General features: G+C 39.1%; 1 protein-coding gene across 1 annotated transcript; it reads right to left on the bottom strand.

Moving 5' to 3' along the window:
• Positions 1–1,771: 1,771 nt before the first annotated feature.
• On the bottom strand, positions 1,772–22,742 carry BDH2 (3-hydroxybutyrate dehydrogenase 2). The gene is made up of 10 exons (XM_070756681.1): positions 22,670–22,742; positions 20,369–20,494; positions 19,228–19,306; positions 14,655–14,751; positions 11,871–11,979; positions 10,588–10,648; positions 10,073–10,186; positions 9,007–9,065; positions 8,364–8,456; positions 1,772–3,153 (listed from the first exon to the last, which is right to left on the bottom strand). The coding sequence occupies exons 2-10, from the start codon at positions 20,438–20,440 to the stop codon at positions 3,100–3,102; spliced, it is 738 nt and encodes a 245-aa protein (XP_070612782.1). The 5' UTR covers positions 20,441–20,494; positions 22,670–22,742; the 3' UTR covers positions 1,772–3,099.
• Between the last annotated feature and the right edge of the window lie 782 nt (positions 22,743–23,524).

Genomic DNA, 23,524 nt, shown 5'->3' with positions numbered 1-23,524 from the left:
ATGCTCTCATGTACATGAAAGAAAAATATACATTTGTCAAGAATCATGTGGTACAACACTTAATGATTGTCATAGGGGTCAAATAAGCAATGAAGAAACCATCAATATTAATAAAAAATCTTAAGGATACAAGCAACAAGTTACATACAGTCCTAAGTGGGAGGAAAAGGGTGATAGGAATGATGAGAAAAAAACTAGCAGAAGTAGAAGTGCAGACATAGTAAAAAATTAGACAGTGTCGAGGGAATTTTTTGTTTAGCAGAGTGATGGCGTTTGGGGGGAAAACTGTTCTTGTTTCTAGTTGTCTTGGTGTGCAGAGGGTAGGAGCTGAAATAATTTGTGTCCAGCATGTGAGGGGTCAGTAAATATTTTCACTGCCCTCTTTTTGACGTGTGCATCAGAAGGAGAAGAAGAAGAATAGAATAGAATAGAAATCTTTATTGACTAAGTGTGATGGGACACACAAGGAATTTTTCTTGGTGCATATGCTCTCAGTTTACATAAAAAAAAGATAACATTTGTCAAGAATCGTGAGGTACAACACTTAATGATTGTCATATACAGTGGAACCCCGACATAAGAGCTGCTCTACTTAAGAGCAACTCGAGATAAGAGCTGGGAGGGGAGAGATATTTTTGTTCTACTTACAAGCCCAAATTCGAGATACAAGCGCCAAGGAGCTGTCTCCTGAAGCCAAACGCTAACTTCCGCGTTCGGCTTCAGGAGACAGCTGCGAAGCGGCGCGCGTGTTTTAAAAGGTTGCAGCCGGCCTGGGGGGCTCGGGGGGGTGCTTGCAGCTTTCTTAATTGCTCTTTTTCTTTCTCTCTTTTACCTTCCCTTCCTCTATTTCTTCTTTTCTTTCTCCTTCCCACCTTCTTCCCTCCCTCCCTCCCTTCACTCATTCCTCTCTTACTCTCCCCTTTCATAAGTTTCCTTGCTTCCTTCCTCTGTTCCTGTCCCTTCCCTCTTTCCTTCCTTCCTTCCCACCCTCCGTCCATTCATTCACCCATTCCTCTCTTGATCGCTTAAAGCCGGTCCCTGGTGCAAAAAGGGTTGGGGACCTCTGTCCTACAGGATTGGGTGGCAGAGAAGTTGAACATATGTAAATTTAAAAGTTTAAGAAAGTTTACAAGTTAAGTGAAAGAAACTTCATTATTCATTTATATGTACATTTCTTCATTAAAAACATGTCTTTCTGCATAATTTAGACTAACTTTGTGAGTTTTTTGAGGGCTGGAACCAATTAAAATTATTTACATTAATTCCTATGGGGAAAAGTCGTTCGAGATAAGAGCTGCTCGACTTAAGAGCCCAGGTCCGGAACGAATTAAACTCGTATCTCGAGGTACCACTGTAATTGTAATAATAATACAGTACATGGATATTGATAAACAGCCGTAGCCACAATCCGGACCAAAATTAAAACAAGTGTCTTTTGCCGTTTTGCGATAACACCAAGCCACTGCAATGCCAATATAACCTGCGATAGACGTGACTACTGCGGATGTATTATTTGGAAAGGTGCTTAGTATGTTTCACCGGAGATTGGTCATTCATTGCTGGGGATCTGCTGCCCAAAATTTGACTTTCATTTATGCCTGTTAATTTTCCTACATTGGGAACTGGATACAAATTGAACATGAGCCAGTTAGGCTTATGGTTATGGATAGGGAGAAGGTATAAACTCCGGAGTGTTTTTCATACTTCAAATTGGGATGCTTGCTTTCAGGGAACATGTAGGCACAGAGTGTAACAACTCGGAATCTCAGTGATCAGTTAACTTTGTTTATTAGCTGACAGGAGCAATACACACTAACAGTTTCTATATAACAAGTTCTGAGACGTCGAAAGCAAAAACCGCGAAACACAGTATTTATATAAACCAGCCCCAGCAACAGGCAACTTTGACATTGATACAACATGGACATCCATTTCAATAACCACCAATACACTTGGCATCCATGAATCTGCCTAATCCTGCCTTGAAGCTATCAAGGCTGACAGCTGTCACAACCTCTTCTGGAAGTAAACTCCATAAACCAACGACCCTCTGGATGAAGAAATATTTCCCTTTATTTGTCCTCGCTTTCTTACCTATGAGCTTTTGGGAGTGCCCCCTTGCCCTAGTATTGTGTGATAGAGATATTTTTTCTCTATCCACCTTTTCCATCCCATGCATGATTGTATACACTTCGATCAAGTCACCCCTTAAATGCTATCTTTCAAGACTGAAGAGACCAAGGCGTTGCAACCTGGTATCGTAAAAGAGGTGCTCCATTTCCTTGATCATTCTTGTTGCCCTTTTTTGCATTTTTTCCAGTTCGATTATATGCTTCTTGAGGTGCGGTGACCAGAACTGTACACAGTACTCCAACTGTGGTCTCACCATCGATTTGTACAGAGGCAATACGACACTTGCCAACTTATTTTCGATTCCCTTCCTAATAATGGAATTTGCTTTTTTTACTGCTGCTATGCACTGGGTTGACATCTTCATTGAGCTGTCCACCAAAACCCCAAGATCCCTTTCTTGGGTTGTCTCAGAAAGTTTGGTCCCCATCAGTTGAAATTGGGGTTCTTTGCCTTTACCTTATTTTCATTATGAAGTAGTATACAGTATATTTTATTTTATTCCATTTATTATTTATTTCCTTTATTATTTTGATAAAATTCAAGGTGGCTAAATGCCTAAAGCTCTTTTCTCTTTCCATTTCCCCCATGACAGCAACCCTGTTAGGTCAGCTGGGCTCAGAGAACCCAGCAATCTTTCATGCCTAAAGTAGAGTGCGCTTGTAGCTTGGTGCCTTAAGCATTAGATCAGTCTGGCTCTCTACACCAAACTACCAGTCCAACAATAGAAGAACCAGCTCAAATGAAGCTGGATAATGAATTGCTTAACAAATCAGCAATAAATTTATTGCATAAACAGTCTTTCAGAAATTGATGGATTAGCCTCTATCAAATACTTCAAAAGGTATATGAATTTTTAGCATGGTAATTAATTTGACATGATTGCTACATGTGCATGTAGTTTGTCCTTTTTTATCTTCTGGGATACAGAGGACACAAATTTGCAGGTGGGATATCTGTAGAAACTGGTTACATGCTCCATCCACCATCGATGATGCATTCATTGCCAGTCATGTAGGCGGACTGAAATTTAGGAGAGAAAAAAATAGGTTAGAAAATAGAAACAAGCCTGTCTTCAAATGATAAATAGCAACCATAGAAATAAATGTTAAATACTAAAATACTTAAGAAATGAATTTGATTGAACTATAATGACTTAAGTCCAGATTTTGCAAATTTCCCTGCACTCGCGCCTTTCAATAATAATAATAATAATAATAATAATAATAATAATAATAATAATAATTTATTAGATTTGTATGCCGCCCCTCTCCGAAGACTCGGGGCAGCTCATGTTTGTCCGAACCTTTTCATGTTTGTCCGAACCTTTAATCAAACTACGTGTTTAATACAAATCTACAACTAGGGATTGAACAAATCCCAGCGACCAGTTAGGTCCCACAGAGTGGGTCTTCTCCAGGTCCTGTCAACTAAACAATGCCGCTTGGCGGGACCCAGGGGAAGAGCCTTCTCTGTGGCGGCCCCGGCACTCTGGAACCAACTCCCCCCAGAAATTAGAATTGCCCCCACCCTCCTTGCCTTTCGTAAGCTACCTCTGCCGCCAGGCATGGGGGTATTGAGATACTCTTTCCCCCTAGGCCTTTACAATTTTATGCATGGTATGTCTGTATGTCTGTATGTTTGGTTTTTATATTAATGGGTTTTTAACCGTTTTTAGTATTGGATTATTATTGTACACTGTCTTATTATTGCTGTTAGCCGCCCCGAGTCTCCGGAGAGGGGCGGCATACAAATCCAATAAATAAATAAATAAATAAATAAATAAACAAATAGATAGATAAATAAATAAATAAAATAAACTTTGACCATCTGGCATTGTAATTTTGAAATTATTTCCACCTTGCTTCTGTAAATACTTATTTTAAATAAAAAAGGAAGTTAATTTTCACTGAGTCTCAGTATCTGTTCTTCGTCATAAAGTCATATGTGGGAAAAAGTTCCTAGGGATCCATTTAGAAATAGAAAAGGAAGTGATATAAATTATGTTGATAATAACATTTCCTTTTACCTCCGTTTCCCTATTCATACAGTTCTTTCTTGCAAAACCAGACTGGCTTGGAATATAAATTTGCTGTAAGCCGCCCTGTGTCTCAGGAGAAGGGTGGCACAGAAATTGAATTAATTAATACGCACCTAGATTTTAGAGGAGGAGAACAAGGAAAAAAGTATTCTGAACCAAATGTGTAGTAATAAATAGGATAATCAGAACTGCAGAAAAAGCAATTGCTGCCAACCTGCCTTCCATTGAGGACCTGTATACTGCACGAGTCAAAAAGAGGGCGGGTAAAATATTTACTGACCCCTCGCATCCTGGACACAAATTGTTTCAACTCCTACCCTCAAAACGTCGCTACAGAGCACTGCACACCAAGACAACTAGACACAAGAACAGTTTTTTTCCGAACGCCATCACTCTACTAAACAAATAATTCCCTCAACACTGTCAGACTTTCTACTAAATCTGCACTTCTATTCTACTAGTTTTTCTCATCATTCCTATCACCCATTTCCTCCCATGTTGACTGTATGACTGTAACTTGTTGCGTATATCCTAAGATTTTTATTAATAGTGCTTCTTCATTGCTTATTTGACCCCTATGACAATCATTAAGTGTTGTACCACAGGATTCTTGACAAATGTATATTTTATTTTATGTACGTTGAGAGCACATGCACCAAGACAAATTCCTTGTGTGTCCAGTCACACTTGGCCAATAAAAATTCTATTCTATTCTATTCTAAATAGTAAGAGTAGAGTAGGGTAGAGTAGAGTAGAGTAGAGTAGAGTAGAGTAGAATAGAATAGAATTCTTTATTGCCCAAGTGTGATTGGACACACAAGGAATCTGTCGTGGTGCAGATGCTCTCAACGTACATAAAAGAAAATATAGATTTGTCAAGAATCATGTGGTGCAACACTTAATGATTGTCATAGAGTCAAATAAGCAATGAAGAAACAATCAATATTTAGGAGGGAAAAAAATAAGTTAGAAAATAGAAACAAGCCTGGCTTCAAATGATAAATAGCAACCATAGAAATAAATGTTAAATATTAAAATACTTAAGAAATGAATTTGATTACTACTATGAAGTGACTTGAATTATAATGACTTAAGTCCAGATTTTGCAAATTTCCCTGCACTCTGGAGGACAGAAGGAAAAGGGGGGACATGATCGAAACATTTAAATATGTCAAAGGGTTAAATAAGGTTCAGGAGGGAAGTGTTTTTAATAGGAAAGTGAACACAAGAACAAGGGGACACAGTCTGAAGTTAGTTGGGGGAAAGATCAAAAGCAACATGAGAAAATATTATTTGACTGAAAGAGTAGTAGATCCTTGGAACAAACTTCCAGCAGACGTGATTGGTAAATCCACAGTCACTGAATTTAAAAATGCCTGGGATAAACATATATCCATCCTAAGATAAAATACAGGAAAAAGTATAAGGGCAGATTAGATGGACCATGAGGTCTTTTTCTGCCATCAGTCTTCTATGTTTCTATTAATAAAAATCTTAGGATAGAAGCAACAGGCGGCGAACGCCGAACCCAAACTTTACCCGAAGTTTTTGGTATTTTTTTGCAAAAAAATCACCGAAATCTCTCATGCATCCACGTCCCCTCACAGGATTTGGCTTCCTGAATATGCGCAGAAGCAAAATCTCGCTCAGACACGCATGCGTGCAAGCCAGAGACACGAAGCTGCACAGGCATATTCAGTTTTTACTGCCAGTGCAATGGCGTCAACTATACCAGTAGGAACCCAGTCAGCGAAGCAGCGGAAGTGATGTGTTGGTGCCTGGAGGCTGTTGGGGTCTGGATGGGTGTCAACAGACTCAAACTCAACCCTGATAAGACGGAGTGGCTGTGGGTTTTGCCTCCCAAGGACAATCCCATCTGTCCATCCATCACCCTGAGGGGGGAATTACTGACCCCCTCGGAGAGGGTCCGCAACTTGGGTGTCCTCCTCAATCCACAGCTCACATTAGAGAAACATCTTTCGGCTGTGGCGAGGGGGGCGTTTGCCCAGGTTCGCCTGGTGCACCAGTTGCGACCCTACTTGGACCGGGAGTCACTGCTCACAGTCACTCATGCCCTCATCACCTCGAGGCTCCACTACTGTAATGCTCTCTACATGGGGCTACCTTTGAAAAGTGTTCGGAAACTTCAGATCATGCAGAATGCAGCTGCGAGAGCAATCATGGGCTTTCCCAAAAATGTCCATGTAACACCAACACTCCGCAGTCTGCATTGGTTGCCGATCAGTTTCCGTTCACAATTCAACGTGTTGGTTATGACCTATAAAGCCCTCCATGGCACCGGACCAGATTATCTCAGGGACCGCCTTCTGCTGCACGAATCCCAGCGACCAGTTAGGTCCCACAGAGTGGGCCTTCTCCGGGTCCCGTTAACTAAACAATGTTGTTTGGCAGGGCCCAGGGGAAGAGCCTTCTCTGTGGCGGCCCCGACCCTCTGGAATCAACTCCCCCCGGAGATTAGAATTTCCCCCACCCTCCTCGCCTTTCGTAAGCTCCTTAAAACCCACCTCTGCCATCAGGCATGGGGGAACTGAGATACTCTTTCCCCCTAGGACTTTACAATTTATGCATGGTATGTTTGCTTGTAGGTATGATTGGTTTTAAAATAAGGGTTTTTTAGTTGTTGTAGTACTGTATTGGATTTACATGCTGTTTTTATTGTTGTTGTTAGCCGCCCCGAGTCTACGGAGAGGGGCGGCATACAAATCCAATAAATAAATAAATAAATAGATAGATAGATAGATAGATAAATAAATAAACAAACAAACAAACAAACAAACAAATAAACCCGCTACTGAAATAACCACTGATTTATTCATTCAGTGTTACTATTCAGTCTAGAAGCCAATGGCAGTAGATAGAATTAGGAACAGAGGAGGAAAATTAAAAGCATTAAAAATATTTGAAGCAAAATACTACTTGTTTTCACTGCAAAAATAGTTTAATGTTTAAGAAAATCTATTTGTTAGCTGAATTTGATTTATTCCCTTATGAAATTAAACACCATGTGATTTTTGTTATAAAGTTGTTTTTAATGCTGTTAAACACCATACTGTACATAAATCCCAAAATACTGTAATCGTTTATTATGGGAGGTAGCCATATAATGGAAAATTTTACAGGGGAATTATTTTGCATTTCAGATAGAGCCAGAGTGTCAAATGCTAAAATATTTTTCCCCATTAAAATACACAGTGCAGTTGGTGCCAGAATTAAAACTACTATTTGACCGAAAGAACACATCCCCATTTTGCATGGTATTTATTGTGGCAATTAATATGTGCATGACACTTTTCCAGTGGCACTTTTACTGCACATAGCTTGATTTATATTTTTAAAAAAAATAAAGGCTGAAGTTCACTATAACCATAATGTGCCACACAGTACATTGATTTTCTATTATTATAATTCTTGCACATATCATACTGAAAGAAACTTGGAACTGTGTTCAGATTTTTAAGGGGATTATTAGTCATGCAGCCTAATGCATTTCTTAAATGAGTCTATAATGAAATAATACAGAAGGACATTGGTGTGGATCGAGATTATTCTGCTAATCATTATGCTATGAGGGGCCTCAGGCTGAACTGGTGACTTTGTGCTACTACCGTATTAAAGTTTCATTACTATTAAAACTGCTAATTGCATGCATTTTAAATCTGGCATTAAATTAGGAGTGGAAAAGTTGTGGGACTTGATGATTGAATTAAAGTACAGTTCCCAGACTTTTATAAAGGAAAGATAAAAGTTCCCCTGGACATGCATGCTACTTGTTTCCAGCTCTAGGGGGCGGTATTCATCTTTCTTTCTTTCTTTCTTTCTTTCTTTCTTTCTTTCTTTCCTTCCTTCCTTCCTTCCTTTCTTTCTGAGTCAGCACATTGCCCCCAACAATCTGGGTCCTCATTTTACCCATCTCGGAAGGATGCAAAGTTGAGTCAACCTTGAGTTGGTCAGAATCAAACTCATGGAATGAGCAGTTAGTTAGCCTGCAGTGTTGCATTCTAACTATTGCACCACCATGGCACCATAGCTCTCTTACCTGTAACTATCTATAAAAATATCCTCTATATATTTTGTATCTTTCTTCTTATAAAATCCCCATTTTCCCAGCAATCTCTTAAAACCACAGGAAGGTTCTATTTCAAACAACATATGGCTGATCCAAGTGACTTACTTCATCAGAAGCCAGATATACAAAGAGGTGGGCAATTTCCTCAGCGGTAGCCAATCTTCCCATCTTCTGCCTGGCGAGAAAATCTTTTAGCGCCTGGGGGTAAAATGCCATAAGCAGTAAATATTTAGTCCTGGAGTTAGGATTTTTCATCACCGGAGATCACAGATCAGCATTCTAACACTTCCTACAAATTATTTGAGGAGGGTCAAAATCTTATATTGTTTCCAAGGTATTATTTTTAAAAAGTAGGACCCCTACAAACTCTAGAATGCGAATTCTTCGCTGTTTTTTCCCCTACACCACGGTTTTTCCTGCCTGATGACGTCATATGTCATCGCCAAACTTTCGTCCGCCTTTAATAAATATTTTTTTTAATAAACTTTAATAAATAAACATGGTGAGTAATAATCTAAATGGTTGCTAAGGGAATGGGAAATTGTAATTTAGGGGTTTAAAGTGTTAAGGGAAGGCTTGTGATACTGTTCATAGCCAAAAATAGTGTATTTACTTCTGCATCTCTACTTCGCGGAAATTCAACTTTCGCGGGCGGTCTCGGAACGCATCTCCCGCGAAAGTTGAGGGAACACTGTATACGTATTCCTACATTGTGCACTTGTATATTATAATAAAATGCATTATGTACCTGTTCTGGATCAGGTCTTGCTTGGATTCTTTCCCTTAGAGAAGGAGTGTCAACGGTGCCTGTAAAACATATGCAAACCATAATTAAAAATGACACCATTTGTTCATGAACAGAGATGGGCTGTTTTCTAATTAGACTCTTGACTAAGTAAAAAAATAGTACTTAGTTCTATAAATCAAATGTAGCCGATACATCGTAAGCACATACCATGTTTTTGGGAGCATAACATGCTCCAGAGTATAAGACGCAACTTAGTGTTTGTGGAAGAAAATAAGAAAATAAAAATTCTGCCTCTGCGTACCAGCATCCATTGGAGTTCAACTTGCTAGCGCCTTGTCAGTGTGTGAAAGAGTTGAGGGCTGTTTGGAAACTGAAACAGTATTTGCTGTGTGAGCAAAACAAGGAAGGGGAACTGCTCTGCACTAAACCTGCATGCTGTGCCGATCTCTGAAACTAAAACTGAAACTCCTCTGCTTGTGTTTTGCTTGTGTTTACTACCACTTTGGAAAACCTGCTTTTGGTATTGTATAATTTACTTCATGTATTATATTATTTATTCTTTACATGCTGTTTTTATCATTGTTGTTAGCCGCCTCGAGTCTACGGAGAGGGGCAGCATACAAATCCAATAAATAATAATAATAATTATTATATATAAACAGAAGTTATTGAATCCTGCTGAATCAGTGACTTGTATGCGCTTCCTGGATGTGATTGCTGCTGCAAACTCTGCTTCAGTACATTATGGCAGCCTGATTCAGCATGAGCAGCTGATTGGTGGGTGGATCAACCTCCCGGAATACCCCAATCAGCTGTTCCAGACTGTCGGGATTGCCAAAGACCATCGCTGCCTCTGTGCCTCACATTTTGGCCTACATTCGGTGTATAAAATGCACTCAAATTCTCACCCTCTTTTAGAGGGGAAAGAGTGCATCTCATACTCCAAAAAATACAATAACCACTTAGATAATAAAGTTATTCAACTCTGAGCTACAGTTTGAATTAATTTGCACAATTTTGAAGGACAAAAAAACCCCAAAAGTGCAGATTGTAGAATATCACATACCCGGACAAACACAGTTGCATCTGATTCCTTTTTCAACAAAGTCAGCAGCTACAGACTTGGTGAGGCCAATAACTGCTGCTTTTGAAGTACCATAGACACATCTATTGGGAGCCCCTGAGGGAGAAAGGATTAATAATCAGGTAGGTGCATAAAGCACATTTAATTATGAAGAGAGATTATGTTCCATTTAATATTGACCTGTACAGTTGGTCCCTTCTAGCTATGAGCCTGCACATATTAGCCTCTATCAACTGATCCTCCTCCGAGTCTGATGACTCACTAATGGGGTCATTACCTAATGGGCTGGCTCCGTCCGATTCCACTCCCCCAGCATCTGACCTTGGCAATGAATGTTCACTATCAGAAGACGCTGGCAATAAGACAAGTCTCTGGGAACCTGAGGATTCTCCTAAACCAACGTCCAAATTCCGTTGCAGGAGCTGGACCAGAGCCAACCACAACATATATTTACTCCCTTTCATGCGAGATGGAACCATTTATCATTAGCTACTAACCTTTGATACTGGATACAACAGAAGACATGTTGATAATGTTACCAGATTTCTGTTCAAGCATCTGTTTAAAAATTGAAATGTTAAATGCTGTGATATCTTAAGTATTTTATTTTAAAAATAGTTTACAAGTAGAGATTTAAAAGTAGTATGTAATTTGAAAAATGAGTTGTTTTCATGTACAAGAATCATAGAAGGCACAACAAATATTTGACACAAATATTCCCAGCTTGGTATACCCTGCTAGGGACCCATTGGAAGACTCAACCTTTTACCACACTTAGCTAACTCCATATAAACAGAAGATTGGTTCAAATTATCATCAGCCAATCCAAACATGGCTATCTTTTTCACCAGCCAATCAAAACGCGCCTATCTTTTTCACCAGCCTCAATGCCAAGCAACTCATCAGCCAATCCAAACGCGGCTCCTCAAGCAACTCCCTTTTTTTACCTTTCACAGGTGTGACATCGATATAATATAGGTACATAAAAATGTGTGTATTCAAATGCAATGCTGTTTCAAAATTTCAAAGCAATCGGTGAAGAACTTTCGGAGATTTAAAGTTTTGAACAAACATACATTTACATATTTATTTATTTATATAGATTGATTTTACAAACGACTGCTAAGACAGACAATTAGTAGTTTGTGAATACAGTATTAAAACAAAGTTTGTTTGCATGTTGTTTGTACTGTGTTCCTTGGCCTGTTGCCTACCTCTATAAAAGATAACAAGTATTAGGTGGCTTGAGAACTTTTCAACTTCCAAATTTCTTTTTGTTAGTACAGGGTACATGGTCGTTAGGGATTGCCATTGTAAATTGCATATTGTACACTTGTACCAAACTTGTACTTAAAGAGTTAATGTGCACTTAAAGAGTTAACTTGTACTTGAAGAGTTAATATTCAAGGCTGTTTCGTCACTTCCTCATTGAAGCTATAAAAGCTCATTATTTTGCTCAGAAGGGGGAGTTGTGTTTAAGCTTTGTGCTTGTATAAGCTTTGTGCTTATTATCTATATTGTATTTTGCTTTGTGCTAATCTTGTAATTGCTCAGTGCGTATTATTCTGTATTTGCTTCATGCTTATTCTGGATTGTTTATATTTTGTTTATATGTAAATAATACTTATTTAACTAAGTCTGTGTCTTGGCTTTATCACACATCCACGCTCTGTTAAAATTCTCTGCTCGGTGTTGTCGAAGGTTTCATAGCTAACCAAGACAAGCCAACACTTTTCATCTTACCCAGTTGCTCTACAGACATGAGAAACCTCAATTTTACCTTAGGCAGGAATGCTTTGATCATGAGATACATGCTACGAACATTGACTTCCATCGTGTAGACCCAGTCTATTTCCTCACAGTCCAAAATAGTTCCGTGATGAACAAAACTGTAGCAGAAGACACAACTGTTTAGTTTTACTTTCCAAAGCACATAAACCATCAAGGTGACAAGATAAAACCATAAGTTAAAGATTCAGGACAAATCCTCGTAGGTTGAAATCGTAAGTGTTGAACTAATTCCCTCAACACTGTCAGACTTTCTACTAAATCTGCACTTCTATTCTACTACTTTTTCTCATCATTCCTATCACCCATTTCCTCCCATGTTGACTGTATGACTGTAACTTGTTGCTTGTATCCTAAGATTTTTATTAATATTGCTTCTTCATTGCTTATTTGACCCCTATGACAATCATTAAGTGTCGTACCACATGATTCTTGACAAATGTATATTTTATGTAGGCTGAGAGCATATGCAACAAGACAAATTCCTTGTGTGTCCAATCACACTTGGCCAATAAAATTCTATTCTATTCTATTCTATTCTGTTCTACAAAGATAATTAGTTTGCACAACACGTGTGAGCCACAAAGTGGATTTTCTGAGAAGTGAATTTGTATGTATTGGCAAATACATTGGCACAAAATTGGAACCGCAGAGGTGTCATGGTCTCTAATATACATATAATTAATTACAAGAGGACATATAATTAATCACAGGAGGATATATAATTAATCACAGGAAGTTTTGGAGCCAAGGCAAAAAAGAAGAGTTTGATATTGCCTTTTCCTGTGCTATTAATCAAACTGACACTTGTTCTTATTTTTATACAGGTTGTTCTGAGCATTGGAGTGATACTTTAATTCAACAAAGTTTTTGAATGGAGTTTCCTTGAAAGTGAATCAATATCCAGGAATGAAATGTTTCATTAGACTTCCATGCTATCTTGATCAAAGAGTCTAAGATATGCATATGTGGAGATAACCCACGAAGCAAACTGACCCACTTCAATACTTCAATGTGGCAGTTCAAAGCAGATCAACTTTTCCAACAGGTTCTGAAAGGTTCTGAAGAATTGGTACCCTGTTTCCCCATCTTATATTAATTTTTGCTTGCAAAGATGTGCTACGTCTTATTCTCAGGAGATGTCTTATTTTTTTTCAATGAAGAAGAATTAAGTCTTCCACTAAACAGTTAATTTATAATAAGCTTTAAATATGGTAAATTGGAACTCTTCTATAAATAAAAAAATTAATAAATAGAAGCAATATATATCAAGCACTATCAATGCCACCAATTACTAGTTTAGCTTATAATTATTAAATTATAAAAAATACACAGTAAAATTATTCTAACAGATTATATAGATTCCTATGCCTATGGTTATTTGGAACAGGATATTAGAGGGAACCCTGTCCCCTACCCTATTTAAAACTACGGTATATGTCTCCTACATCTGACTTTCGGGGGATGCCTTATATTAGGCAATTCTACGAAACCTCTTCTATGTCTTACTTTCGGGGGTGTCTTATTTTCGGGGGAAAAGGGTAGCATAAATTTTAGTTTGGAGAATTGGCAAATACATAGAAACATAGAAGGCTGACGGCAGAAAAAGACCTCATGGTCCATCTAGTCTGCCCTTATACTATTTCCTGTATTTTATCTTAGGATGGATATATGTTTATCCCAGGCATGTTTAAATTCAGTTACTGTGCATTTACCAACCACGTCTACTGGAAGTTTGTTCCAAGGATCTACTACTCTTTCAGTAAAATAATATTTTCTCACGTTGCTTTTGATCTTTCCCCCAACTAACTTCAGATTGTGTCCCCTTGTTCTTGAGTTCACTTTCCTATTAAAAACACTTCCCTCCTGGACCTTATTTAACCCTTTAACATATTTAAATGTTTCGATCATGTCCCCCCTTTTCCTTCTGTCCTCCAGACTATACAGATTGAGTTCATTCAGTCTTTCCTGATACGTTTTATGCTTAAGACCTTCCACCATTCTTGTAGCCCGTCTTTGGACCCGTTCAATTTTGTCAATATATTTTTGTAGGTGAGGTCTCCAGAACTGAACACAGTCTTCCAAATACCACCTCTGGCTGGGCCCAAAGTGGGGAGGGAATAGAGGTTTTGCAGTATCTTTCCCCTGCCATGTCTACCAAACCATGCCTACCCACAGAACCGGTAGTAAAAAAATATTGGATTTCACCACTGATTTAATAACCCAAAATGAAACATGTGGAATGGGATTTGCAGTCAGTCAAAATGTGTTCAGTGTTATGAAAGGCAAGTCCCCTCTATATGGGACTCTCAAAGCAATAAAGTATATAAAGAAATGTCTCACAGTTCTTGGTCTAGAGCAGTGTTTCCCAACCTTGGCAACTTGAAGATGTTTGGACTTCAACTCCCAGAATTCTCCAGCCAGCATTCACTGGCTGGGGCATTCTGGGAGTTGAAGTCCAAATATCTTCAAGTTGCCAAGGTTGGGAAACACTGGTCTAGAGAGATGCAATCTTCTACCCCAGCAGAAACAAAGGTAGAATATTTTAGGTATATTTCAATATTATAGCATTTATAATATTAATAGGTTTGTGCGCACCTGATAGGCAGAATCAAGAAGATTCTAATTGAAGGAATCAACTTGCTGTTACTCATTCAACCTTGCATTGCCAAATCATCTTTGATTCAGATGATTAATAACCGAAGTGGAAACAAAAGCCAGGTTTCAGAAAGGAGAATGAATTAAAAAAAACAGTTAAAATCTGGCAACATTTTACCCTGCAATATTGCACAAAACGTCGATTCTCTTCACCTCCTTGGCCAATTTTTCGATTTGTTCTTTGTTGGTGACATCAAGCACCCGGATTTGAATGCCTGTTAAAAGAAGTCGACATAATCCGTGCTGTGATGAGCGGTGCTGGGTTCACAAAATTAAAAAAGGTGAAAACAGGGAGCCATACAAGTAAAGGGTGTCACCTTCTTCGAAAGCATACACAAAACATTATAAATGCTACAGTTGTTCTGTTCGCAGTAACAAGTTTACATTTTTAATGTTTCAGTTGCAAGTTATTTCTCTTTGCTGAGTAACATTTTATGTTCCAGCAGTTACAACCCAGAATCATAGATACATTTATATCTTCCACTGAATCACCGAATAATTTTCTGAGTTATTTGGAAAATGTGGAACTGAAAATCAAATTAAAAAATAATTGAACAACACTCAGCTGCTGCAATAAAGGCTTTTTAAACAATAAAACCCATGAAGAATAGGCTATTAAACTTAAAGTCAGTTAAGTCAGCTCTGAGTTCATTCAGGTTAACTACTGTTCTGTCGGGCTCTCTGGCAGACTCCTCCCAAAAATTCACAGGTACAAATTTCAGACACACACACGTTTGAAAATTCAAAACAATGTTCTTTATAATGAAAATTCCCTTAACCTAAGCCCTCTTTTGGTATAGCAAAGAGCAGTCGTCTCCAAACAAACTGGTAATTGGTACAAGCCCCTTATCAGTTCTGTGATACTTAGCTTGCAGCTGTGAGGCAATTCACAGTCCTTCTTCTTTCACAAAGTGAATCACACTTTGCTCTGGTTTAGTTTCAAAGTGGGGAAAAATCAGCACACAAAAGGTCAAAGTCAGGAAACACAAGGATCAGATAATCCTCCACAATGGCCAAACCCACAGGCTGCTATTTATAGCAGCCTCACTAATGACCACAGCCCCACCCAACCCCAGGTGGCCTCATTTTCTTTGATAATAATCTCTCAGTTGTTGCTGCCTATGCATCGCTCTCCGCATGCGTGGCTGTATCATTAACTCTTGTTCTGAATCCAAGGAGGAGCTAGATAATTGATCTCCTTCTGAGCTGTCTGCCACACTCTCCTCCTCCCTGTCACTCATGTCTTCTTGGTCAGAGGAGCCTTCATCAGCAGATTCCACCGGGGGCAAAACAGGCCTGCAGCATGTGGATGTCTCCCCCACATCCACAGTCCTTGGAGCAGGAGCTGGGCCAGAGCTAACCACAACTACTACTCTAGAACTTTCTTGAGGATCTAGGAAAGGAAAGGACTCTCTAGAGCAGTGGTTCTCAACCTGGGGGTCAAACGACCGTTTCACAGGGGTCTGCTAAAACCATGGGAAAAGACAAATTTCCCATGGTGTTAGGAAGTAAAGCTTCTATTCTGGGGCCTTGGAACATATTTTTACAATCCGACCAATCAGGAGTTTACACTGGGGGTGTCCCTCTGTCCTTTCTGCCAATCAGCTTAAAACTCTGTTGTGAGAATTGGCGCTAGACTTATGGTTGGGGGTCACCACAACATGAGGAACTGTATTAAGAGGTCATGGCATTAGAAAGGTTGAGAACCACTGCTCTAGAGAAATGAGAGGCAAATGAAGAAAGATTCATGGTAGAGGTACAATTTACCTAGGATCTAGGAAAGGAAGCTTTGGCACCACTGCTAAATAAGCACAAGGTTGGAAACTTAAATTAAAACGATCTAATGGCATAAAGAAAACACGAACTTGGCCTCACAATTCTAAGCAAATGATATCTAACAATTGCTGCCGCACGAATCCCAGCGACCGATTAGGTCCCACAGAGTGGGCCTCCTCCGGGTCCCATCAACTAAACAATGTCGGTTGGCGGGCCCCAGGGGGAGAGCCTTCTCTGTGGCGGCACCGACTCTCTGGAACCAACTCCCCCCGGAGATCAGAACTGCCCCTACTCTTCCTGCCTTCCGTAAACTTCTCAAAACCCACCTTTGCCGTCAGGCATGGGGAAACTAAACATCTCCCCCTGGGCCCGCTGAATTTATACATGGTATGCTTGTGTGTGTGTATGTTAGTATAGGGTTTTTTTAAAACTTTTAATATTTTAATTAATTGGATTATGTATTGGATTGTTTTTTCACTTGTTGTGAGCCGCCCCGAGTCTTCGTAGAGGGGCGGCATACAAATCCAAATAATAAATAATAAATAAATAAATAAATTTTGGGAGAATCGTTTATGAGGGTATAATTTTTTTTTATTTTCTCCACCATAAACTAAAACAATATATAGTTATAAACACAACAACAATGCTTAAAATCAATCATATATAAACTTTTTTCTTTTCTTATTACTCACTCAATGGAGGCTCTTATCTCTCCTCATTTAAAAATTTCTATTCATTTTATACAACAAGGTCAATTCTTAAAAATCTAAATAAAAATCCTTCCTCGCCATCTTTACTATTAAAAATTACATTACATCAATGCAAAAATTAATAACATCTTTTAATAAATTGTTTATGATGGCCTTCTTCAATCTAGTGTCCAATGCCCAGGTTCGCCTGGTGCACCAGTTGCGGCCCTATTTGGACAGGGAGTCATTGCTCACAGTCGCTCATGCCCTCATCACCTCGAGGTTCGATTACTGCAACGCTCTCTACATGGGGCTACCTTTGAAGAGTGTTCGGAAACTTCAGACCGTGCAGAATGCAGCCACGAGAGCCATCGTGGGGCTTCCAAGATTCGCCCATGTTTCTTCAACACTCCGTGGCTTGCATTCACTGCTGATCAGTTTCCGATCACAATTCAAAGTGTTGGTCATGACCTTTAAAGCCCTACATGGCATTGGACCAGATTACCTCCGGAACTGCCTGCTACTGCACGAATCCCAGCGACCAATAAGGTCCCAAAGAGTTGGCCTTCTCCGGGTCCCGTCGACAAAACAAGAGTTGGCCTTCTCTGTGATGGCCCCGGCCCTCTGGAACCAACTCCCCCCAGAGATTAGAACTGCCCCCACTCTCCGTGTCTTTCGTAAACTACTGAAGACTCACTTATACCGCCAGGCATAGGGGAGTTGAGATGTTCCTTCCCCCTAGGCCATTACAATTTATGCATGGTATGTTTGTGTTTTATAATAAGGGTTTTTAGTTGTTTTAGTATTGGATTGTTACATGCTGTTTTTATAATTGTTGTTAGCCGCCCTGAGTCTATGGAGAGGGGTGGCATACAAATCCAATCAATCAATCAATCAATCAATCAATCAATAAATAAATAAATAATCTTCTCCATCCACTATCCAAATATCTGGGCTTCAACTCCTAGAATTCTCAGTCAGCATGAATTCTGCTTTATGATTTGCTCATTTGTCCTCTCAAAATAGCCTGGAGGCCCAGGAGCAGAAGCTGCCAGAGTCTCTTATCTGCATGGCAGCCTTCTGGCTAGGCCTTGTGCTGTTTATATTAGAGCTATAAGAGAGGAGATAGCAAATGTGAAGGCCATAGTAGCTTCCTTGTTTTCTCTGGTTTATTTATTTATTTATTTATTTATTTTATATATACTTTTTATTGATTTTTTTAGAAATTTTTACAAAAAACAGAAAACATAAAAGTCACCAAACAGAAAATTAAAAAAAACCTTCACCAAGGAAGATTCAATTCTATATCCTTCATTTACTTCTTTTCTGGTTTACATTATTCATTCTTTATAAAGTGATTTAATTTTATTTTTAATGTTTGCATCGCTTACTGGTATTGTTAATATATAATTTTTAACCTTTTCCCACCGCCTCATTGTTTCTGCTAATTTCTCTTCATTGTAGTTGTGTAATCTAATTTATTTATTTATTACATTTGTATGCCGCCCCTCTCCGTAGACTCGGGGCGACTCACAGCAATGATAGAAACAATGTACAATACAAATCTAATAATACGAAGTTAAAAACCCATAATTTAAAAAACATGCACACAACATACCATACATAAATTATATAGGCTTGGGAGGATATTTCAATTCCCCCATGCCTGACGGCAGAGGTGGGTTTTGAGAAGTTTACGAAAGGCAAGGAGAGTGGGGGCAATTTTGATCTCTGGGGGGAGTTGGTTCCAGAGGGCCGGGGCTGCCACAGAGAAGGCTCTTCCCCTGGGTCCCGCCAAATGACATTGTTTATTCGACGGGACTCGGAGAAGGCCAACTCTGTGGGATCTAACAGGTCGCTGGGATTCGTGCGGCAGAAGGCGGTCCCGGAGATATTCTGGTCCGATGCCATGAAGGGCTTTATAGGTCATAACCAACACTTTGAATTGTGACCGGAAACTGATCGGCAACCAATGCAGACTGCGGAGTGTTGGTGTAACATGCTTTGCTCGTTGCCCAGAGCTAGGTTTTACACTGAATTCACTACACCACACTATATGAGAAAGAACAACTAGAATTTACTATATATAAGCCATAGGGATAAAACATGACTTGTTTCTGTACTCGCCTTCTGTAGGTGGTAGACTGGATATGGGGCCATCACAAGAATGAGGGATCACATAATACACTTTTGCTAAGCTCTGGTTCTAAGTAATTTAAGGAATACCTGGATAATTTTCCAGTTCTCGAAGTTTGGGCTCATTGATGTCTGTAGCAATAACTTGAGCTCCTTCTTTTGCAAAAGCCTTTAAAAATGAAAATATGCATATATGTTCATTTTTACAAACAAAACACCCGCGTATCCATAGAAATAAAAGGAGTACATTATTTTTCTTGTGTTTTTAAAGCAGTTGCGTTTATTTTAAATTGTTATTATCATGTTCTTCTGTACGTTACTCGGGGTTTCACTGGAAAAATGGACAACAACCAAGAACAGTAACAATAATGTAACAATGGTATCACCATCAATGATTACAACAATTACAGTATATAGAATTATGCTTATAAAATTGGTTAGGAATTAATTTTTTTTCCAGAGCTATTCTGGCAACTCTGAAACTGCTAGCTATTTATTTATTTATATTTATATTTATATTATTTATATTTATATTTATTTATTTATACTTATATTTATTTATTTATTTATTTATTTTGTCCATTACAAATTGAAAGTTAAAGAGAATAAAAACGTGTAGTAGTAAATATCAGGGAAGGGATAGAAGAAAAGATATGAGAATAGAATACATCAATGAAGAGTAGAGGAAGGATATATGGATGGGAGAAAAGATATATAAAATATAGGAGAGACAACCTGATGCATGTTCTGAAATATCAGAACATTTTCACAGACAGTTGATAAGTTCTGAAGCTGCTGGAAAAAAAATGATTTGCTAAAAAAAAATAATGTCTTCGGCAAGTCATCCTGTAAAACTAACAATCTACTTGATGTGAAAAATGAGAATTTTTACATCAAATGAAATGACTTATTATACTTTTAACTTTTATATTCAGAAGATAACCAAAAATATATTGGCTGGAAAAAAATTCACGTGATATACTAAAATCAGGTTTAAGATGAGATATTTCACCCATGAAGTGGGAAATATCAGCATAGTATTTGTATCAGTGATGGGTTTCAATTTGTGGGCAAGGCTTGGTGGGTGTGGTTGGTGGGCGTGGCAGAGGAAGGAAACTATAAAATCTCCATTCCCTCCCCATTCCAGGGGAAGGTTACGGCAAAATCCCTATGTCTTCCTGATCAATTGCACAAGCCCATGATGATATTCAATAAATAATTTTGCACTTACTTTAGCCACCGCTTGGCCAATTCCTTGGGCTGCAGCAGAGAGCAGTATTACCTTCCCTTCAAGTCGTCCCATTTTAGAAGTGGCTCCAATCAATTGCAGGCCCTTATGGACTGGTGCTCATTGCAGCTGTAAGGTAACATGTGTTCATTATACTGTATTACCATTTATATAGTTTGTTTGTTTATTTGTTTGGTCAAGCATGTATTAGATCATTGTTTCCCAACCATGGCAACTTGAAGGTATCTGGACTTCAACTCCCAGAATTCCCCAGCCAGCATTCGCTGGGTCTGGTGAAAGTTTATAAGTTTAGCTGATGAATCGGCAGACACAGTAAATTGGATTGAAGAGAGCAGAGTTTGGTTAACAAACTGTTAATCAAACTCTTAACGCAAGACGATGCTATGAGCAAACCCAGCTCTAAACTGCTTTATTTATTTTTATTTTATTTATTTATTTTGTCCAAAACACAATGAGGGTTTTAGTGTATATACAGTATACACACATAGTAAAATACATGATGAAGGTTATAGAGGAGATACTCATAGTAAAATATATCTAAGAAAGAATAGAAAAGAAGGTATAGTAATAGAACATATCAATGAAAGAATAGAAGAAGAGATATAGGAATAGAAGAAAGGTATAGGAGATGTAGGAGAGCAATAGGACAGGGGACGGAAGGCACCCTAGTGCACTTGTACTCGCCCCTTACTGACCTCTTAGGAATCTGGAGAGGTCATCCGTAGATAATCTAAGGGTAAAGTGTTGAGGGTTTGGGGATGACACTATGGAGTCCGGTAATGAGTTCCACGCTTCGACAACTCGGTTACTGAAGTCGTATTTTTTACAGGCAAGTTTGGAGTGGTTAACGTTACATTTAAATCTGTTGTGTGCTCTTGTGTTGTTGTGGTTGAAGCTGAAGTAGTCGCCGACAGGCAGGACGTTGCAGCATATGATCTTGTGGGCAATACTTAGATCTTGTTTAAGGCATCTTAGTTCTAAACTTTCTAGGCCCAGGATTGAAAGTCTAGTCTCGAAGGGTATTCTATTTCGAGTGGAGGAGTGAAAGGCTCTTCTGGTGAAGTATCTTTGGACATTTTCAAGGGTGTTAATGTCTGAGATGCGATATGGGTTCCAAACAGATGAGCTGTATTCAAGGATGGGTCTGGCAAAAGTTTTGTAAGCTCTGGCAAGTAGTGTGAGATTGCCAGAGCAGAAGCTACGTAGGATTAGGTTTACAACTCTTGAAGCCTTCTTGGCTATATTGTTGCAGTGGGCCCATCTAGGTTCTCATCTATCTGTGCATATAGGAATAGAAGAAAGGTATAGGAGATATAGGAGAGCAATAGGACAGGGGACGGAAGGCACTCTAGTGCACTTGTACTCGCCCCTTACTGACCTCTTAGGAATCTGGATAGGTCAACCGTGGAATCTGGATAGGTCAACCGTGGTCAACCACAACAACACAAGAGCACACAACAGATTTAAACTTAATATTAACCGCTCCAAACGTGACTGTAAAAAATATGACTTCAGTAACTGAGTTGTCGAAGCGTGGAACTCATTACCTGACTCCATAGTGTCATCCCCAAACCCCCAACACTTTACCCTTAGATTATCTGCGGTTGACCTGTCCAGATTCCTAAGAGGTCAGTAAGGGGCGAGTACAAGTGCACTAGAGTGCCTTCCGTCCCCTGTCCTATTGCTCTCCTATATCTCCTATTCCTTTCTTCTATTCCCATATCTCTTCTTCTATTCTTTCATTGATATGTTCTATTACTTTATCTTCTTTTCTATTATTTCTTAGATATATTTTACTATGAGTATCTCCTCTATAACCTTCATCGTGTATTTTACTATGTGTATACACGTATAGATATACTGTATACCCACTAAAACCCTCATTGTGTATTGGACAAAATAAATAAATAAAATAATCTAAGGGTAAATTGTTGGGGGTTTGGGATCAGACGGGGATTCAAATATCTACCAGCCTTGGATGACCTGACACAATTCATCATGGAACTTAGTCTTTTTGGGATCTTTCTCACAAGACTTGGAAACAAGGTTTCCAGCTGCTCCTCGGAGTAAACGCCTAGTTTGTGCATAAGGAAGTATGTATGGGCGGAGCGATTTGCATTGGTTTCCAATAGCTTACAGGGCAAAACCTCATGCACTTATAATGCTTTCTCTCTCGGGAAGCAGAAACGAACGCTCGCAGCTGAAATTAATCTCGCAGGCTTCTCACAGTATTTCTTAACGCTAAATAATAATAATAAACAGGACTGCAAAGAAGAAACTTACCACAGGAACGGACTTTTACCAGGAGGCGGGCTTCTGTTTTCTGAAGCGTGCTGGGATTTGTAGTGCAGCAGGTGGCCACGTGACCACGGAGAGGTCTTCGGATAGCTCAGGGGTGGGCAAAGTTGGCTCTTCTATGACTCGCGGACTTCAATTCCCAGAATTCCTGAGCCAATCGTGCTAGCTCAGGAATTCTGGGAGTTGAAGTCCACATGCCATAGAAGAGCCAATTTTGCCTTACCCCTGGGATAACTGCTGGCTCTTCGGCTTTGAAACGGAGGTGAGCAGCGCCCCCTGTAGTCGGAAACCTATGTGAGAGGGAAATCTTTACCTTTTATCTCATAGGTGGCAGATTATTTTAGCGTTCCCGCACGGTAAGAAATTATACTGCCATCTAGCGGGTGCTGTTTTCAAAACCTATTTAGCTGCATCGAAGTTAATTTGTTTGCGGAAAGTCCTTGCTTGATGAAAGTATTTTTTTACTTATGTTGTGTTTATTCAAACTACTATCCTATACATGTTTGAGAAAGAACGAAAGAAAGAGGATGAAAGAAAGAAAGGAAAGAAGGCAAAAAGAAAGATGAAGGAAAGAAAGAAAGAAAGAAAGAAGAGGAAGGAAGGAAAGAAGATAAGAAAGAAGGGAAGAAAGAAAGAAAGAGGAAGGCAGGAAGGAAGGAAAGAAAGAAATAAAGAGGAGGAAGAAATGAAAGAAGGAAATAAGTGAAGAAAGAAAGAAAGAGGAAGGAAGGAAGGAAAAAAGAAAGAAGAGGAAGGAAAGGAAGAAAGAAGATAGGAAAGAAGGGAAGAAAGAGGAAGAAAGAAAGAAAGAAAGGAAAGAAGGAAAAAAGAAAGAGGAAA

Source organism: Erythrolamprus reginae, chromosome 7 (assembly GCF_031021105.1).
Source record: "Erythrolamprus reginae isolate rEryReg1 chromosome 7, rEryReg1.hap1, whole genome shotgun sequence".
Lineage (NCBI taxonomy): Eukaryota > Metazoa > Chordata > Lepidosauria > Squamata > Dipsadidae > Erythrolamprus > Erythrolamprus reginae.
This window is presented reverse-complemented; position numbering and strand designations above follow the sequence as displayed.

Bases quoted from the DNA above. Each gene is read 5' to 3' on its own strand.
- BDH2 (XM_070756681.1), bottom strand. From the start codon at position 20,440: ATGGGACGACTTGAAGGGAAGGTAATACTGCTCTCTGCTGCAGCCCAA. The intron at 8,457-9,006 runs GTACATAATGCA...TTTTACCCCCAG, and splicing joins CAAGACCTGATCCAGAACAG to GCGCTAAAAGATTTTCTCGC. The intron at 3,154-8,363 runs GTAAGTCACTTG...CCTAAATTTCAG, and splicing joins TATATCTGGCTTCTGATGAA to TCCGCCTACATGACTGGCAA.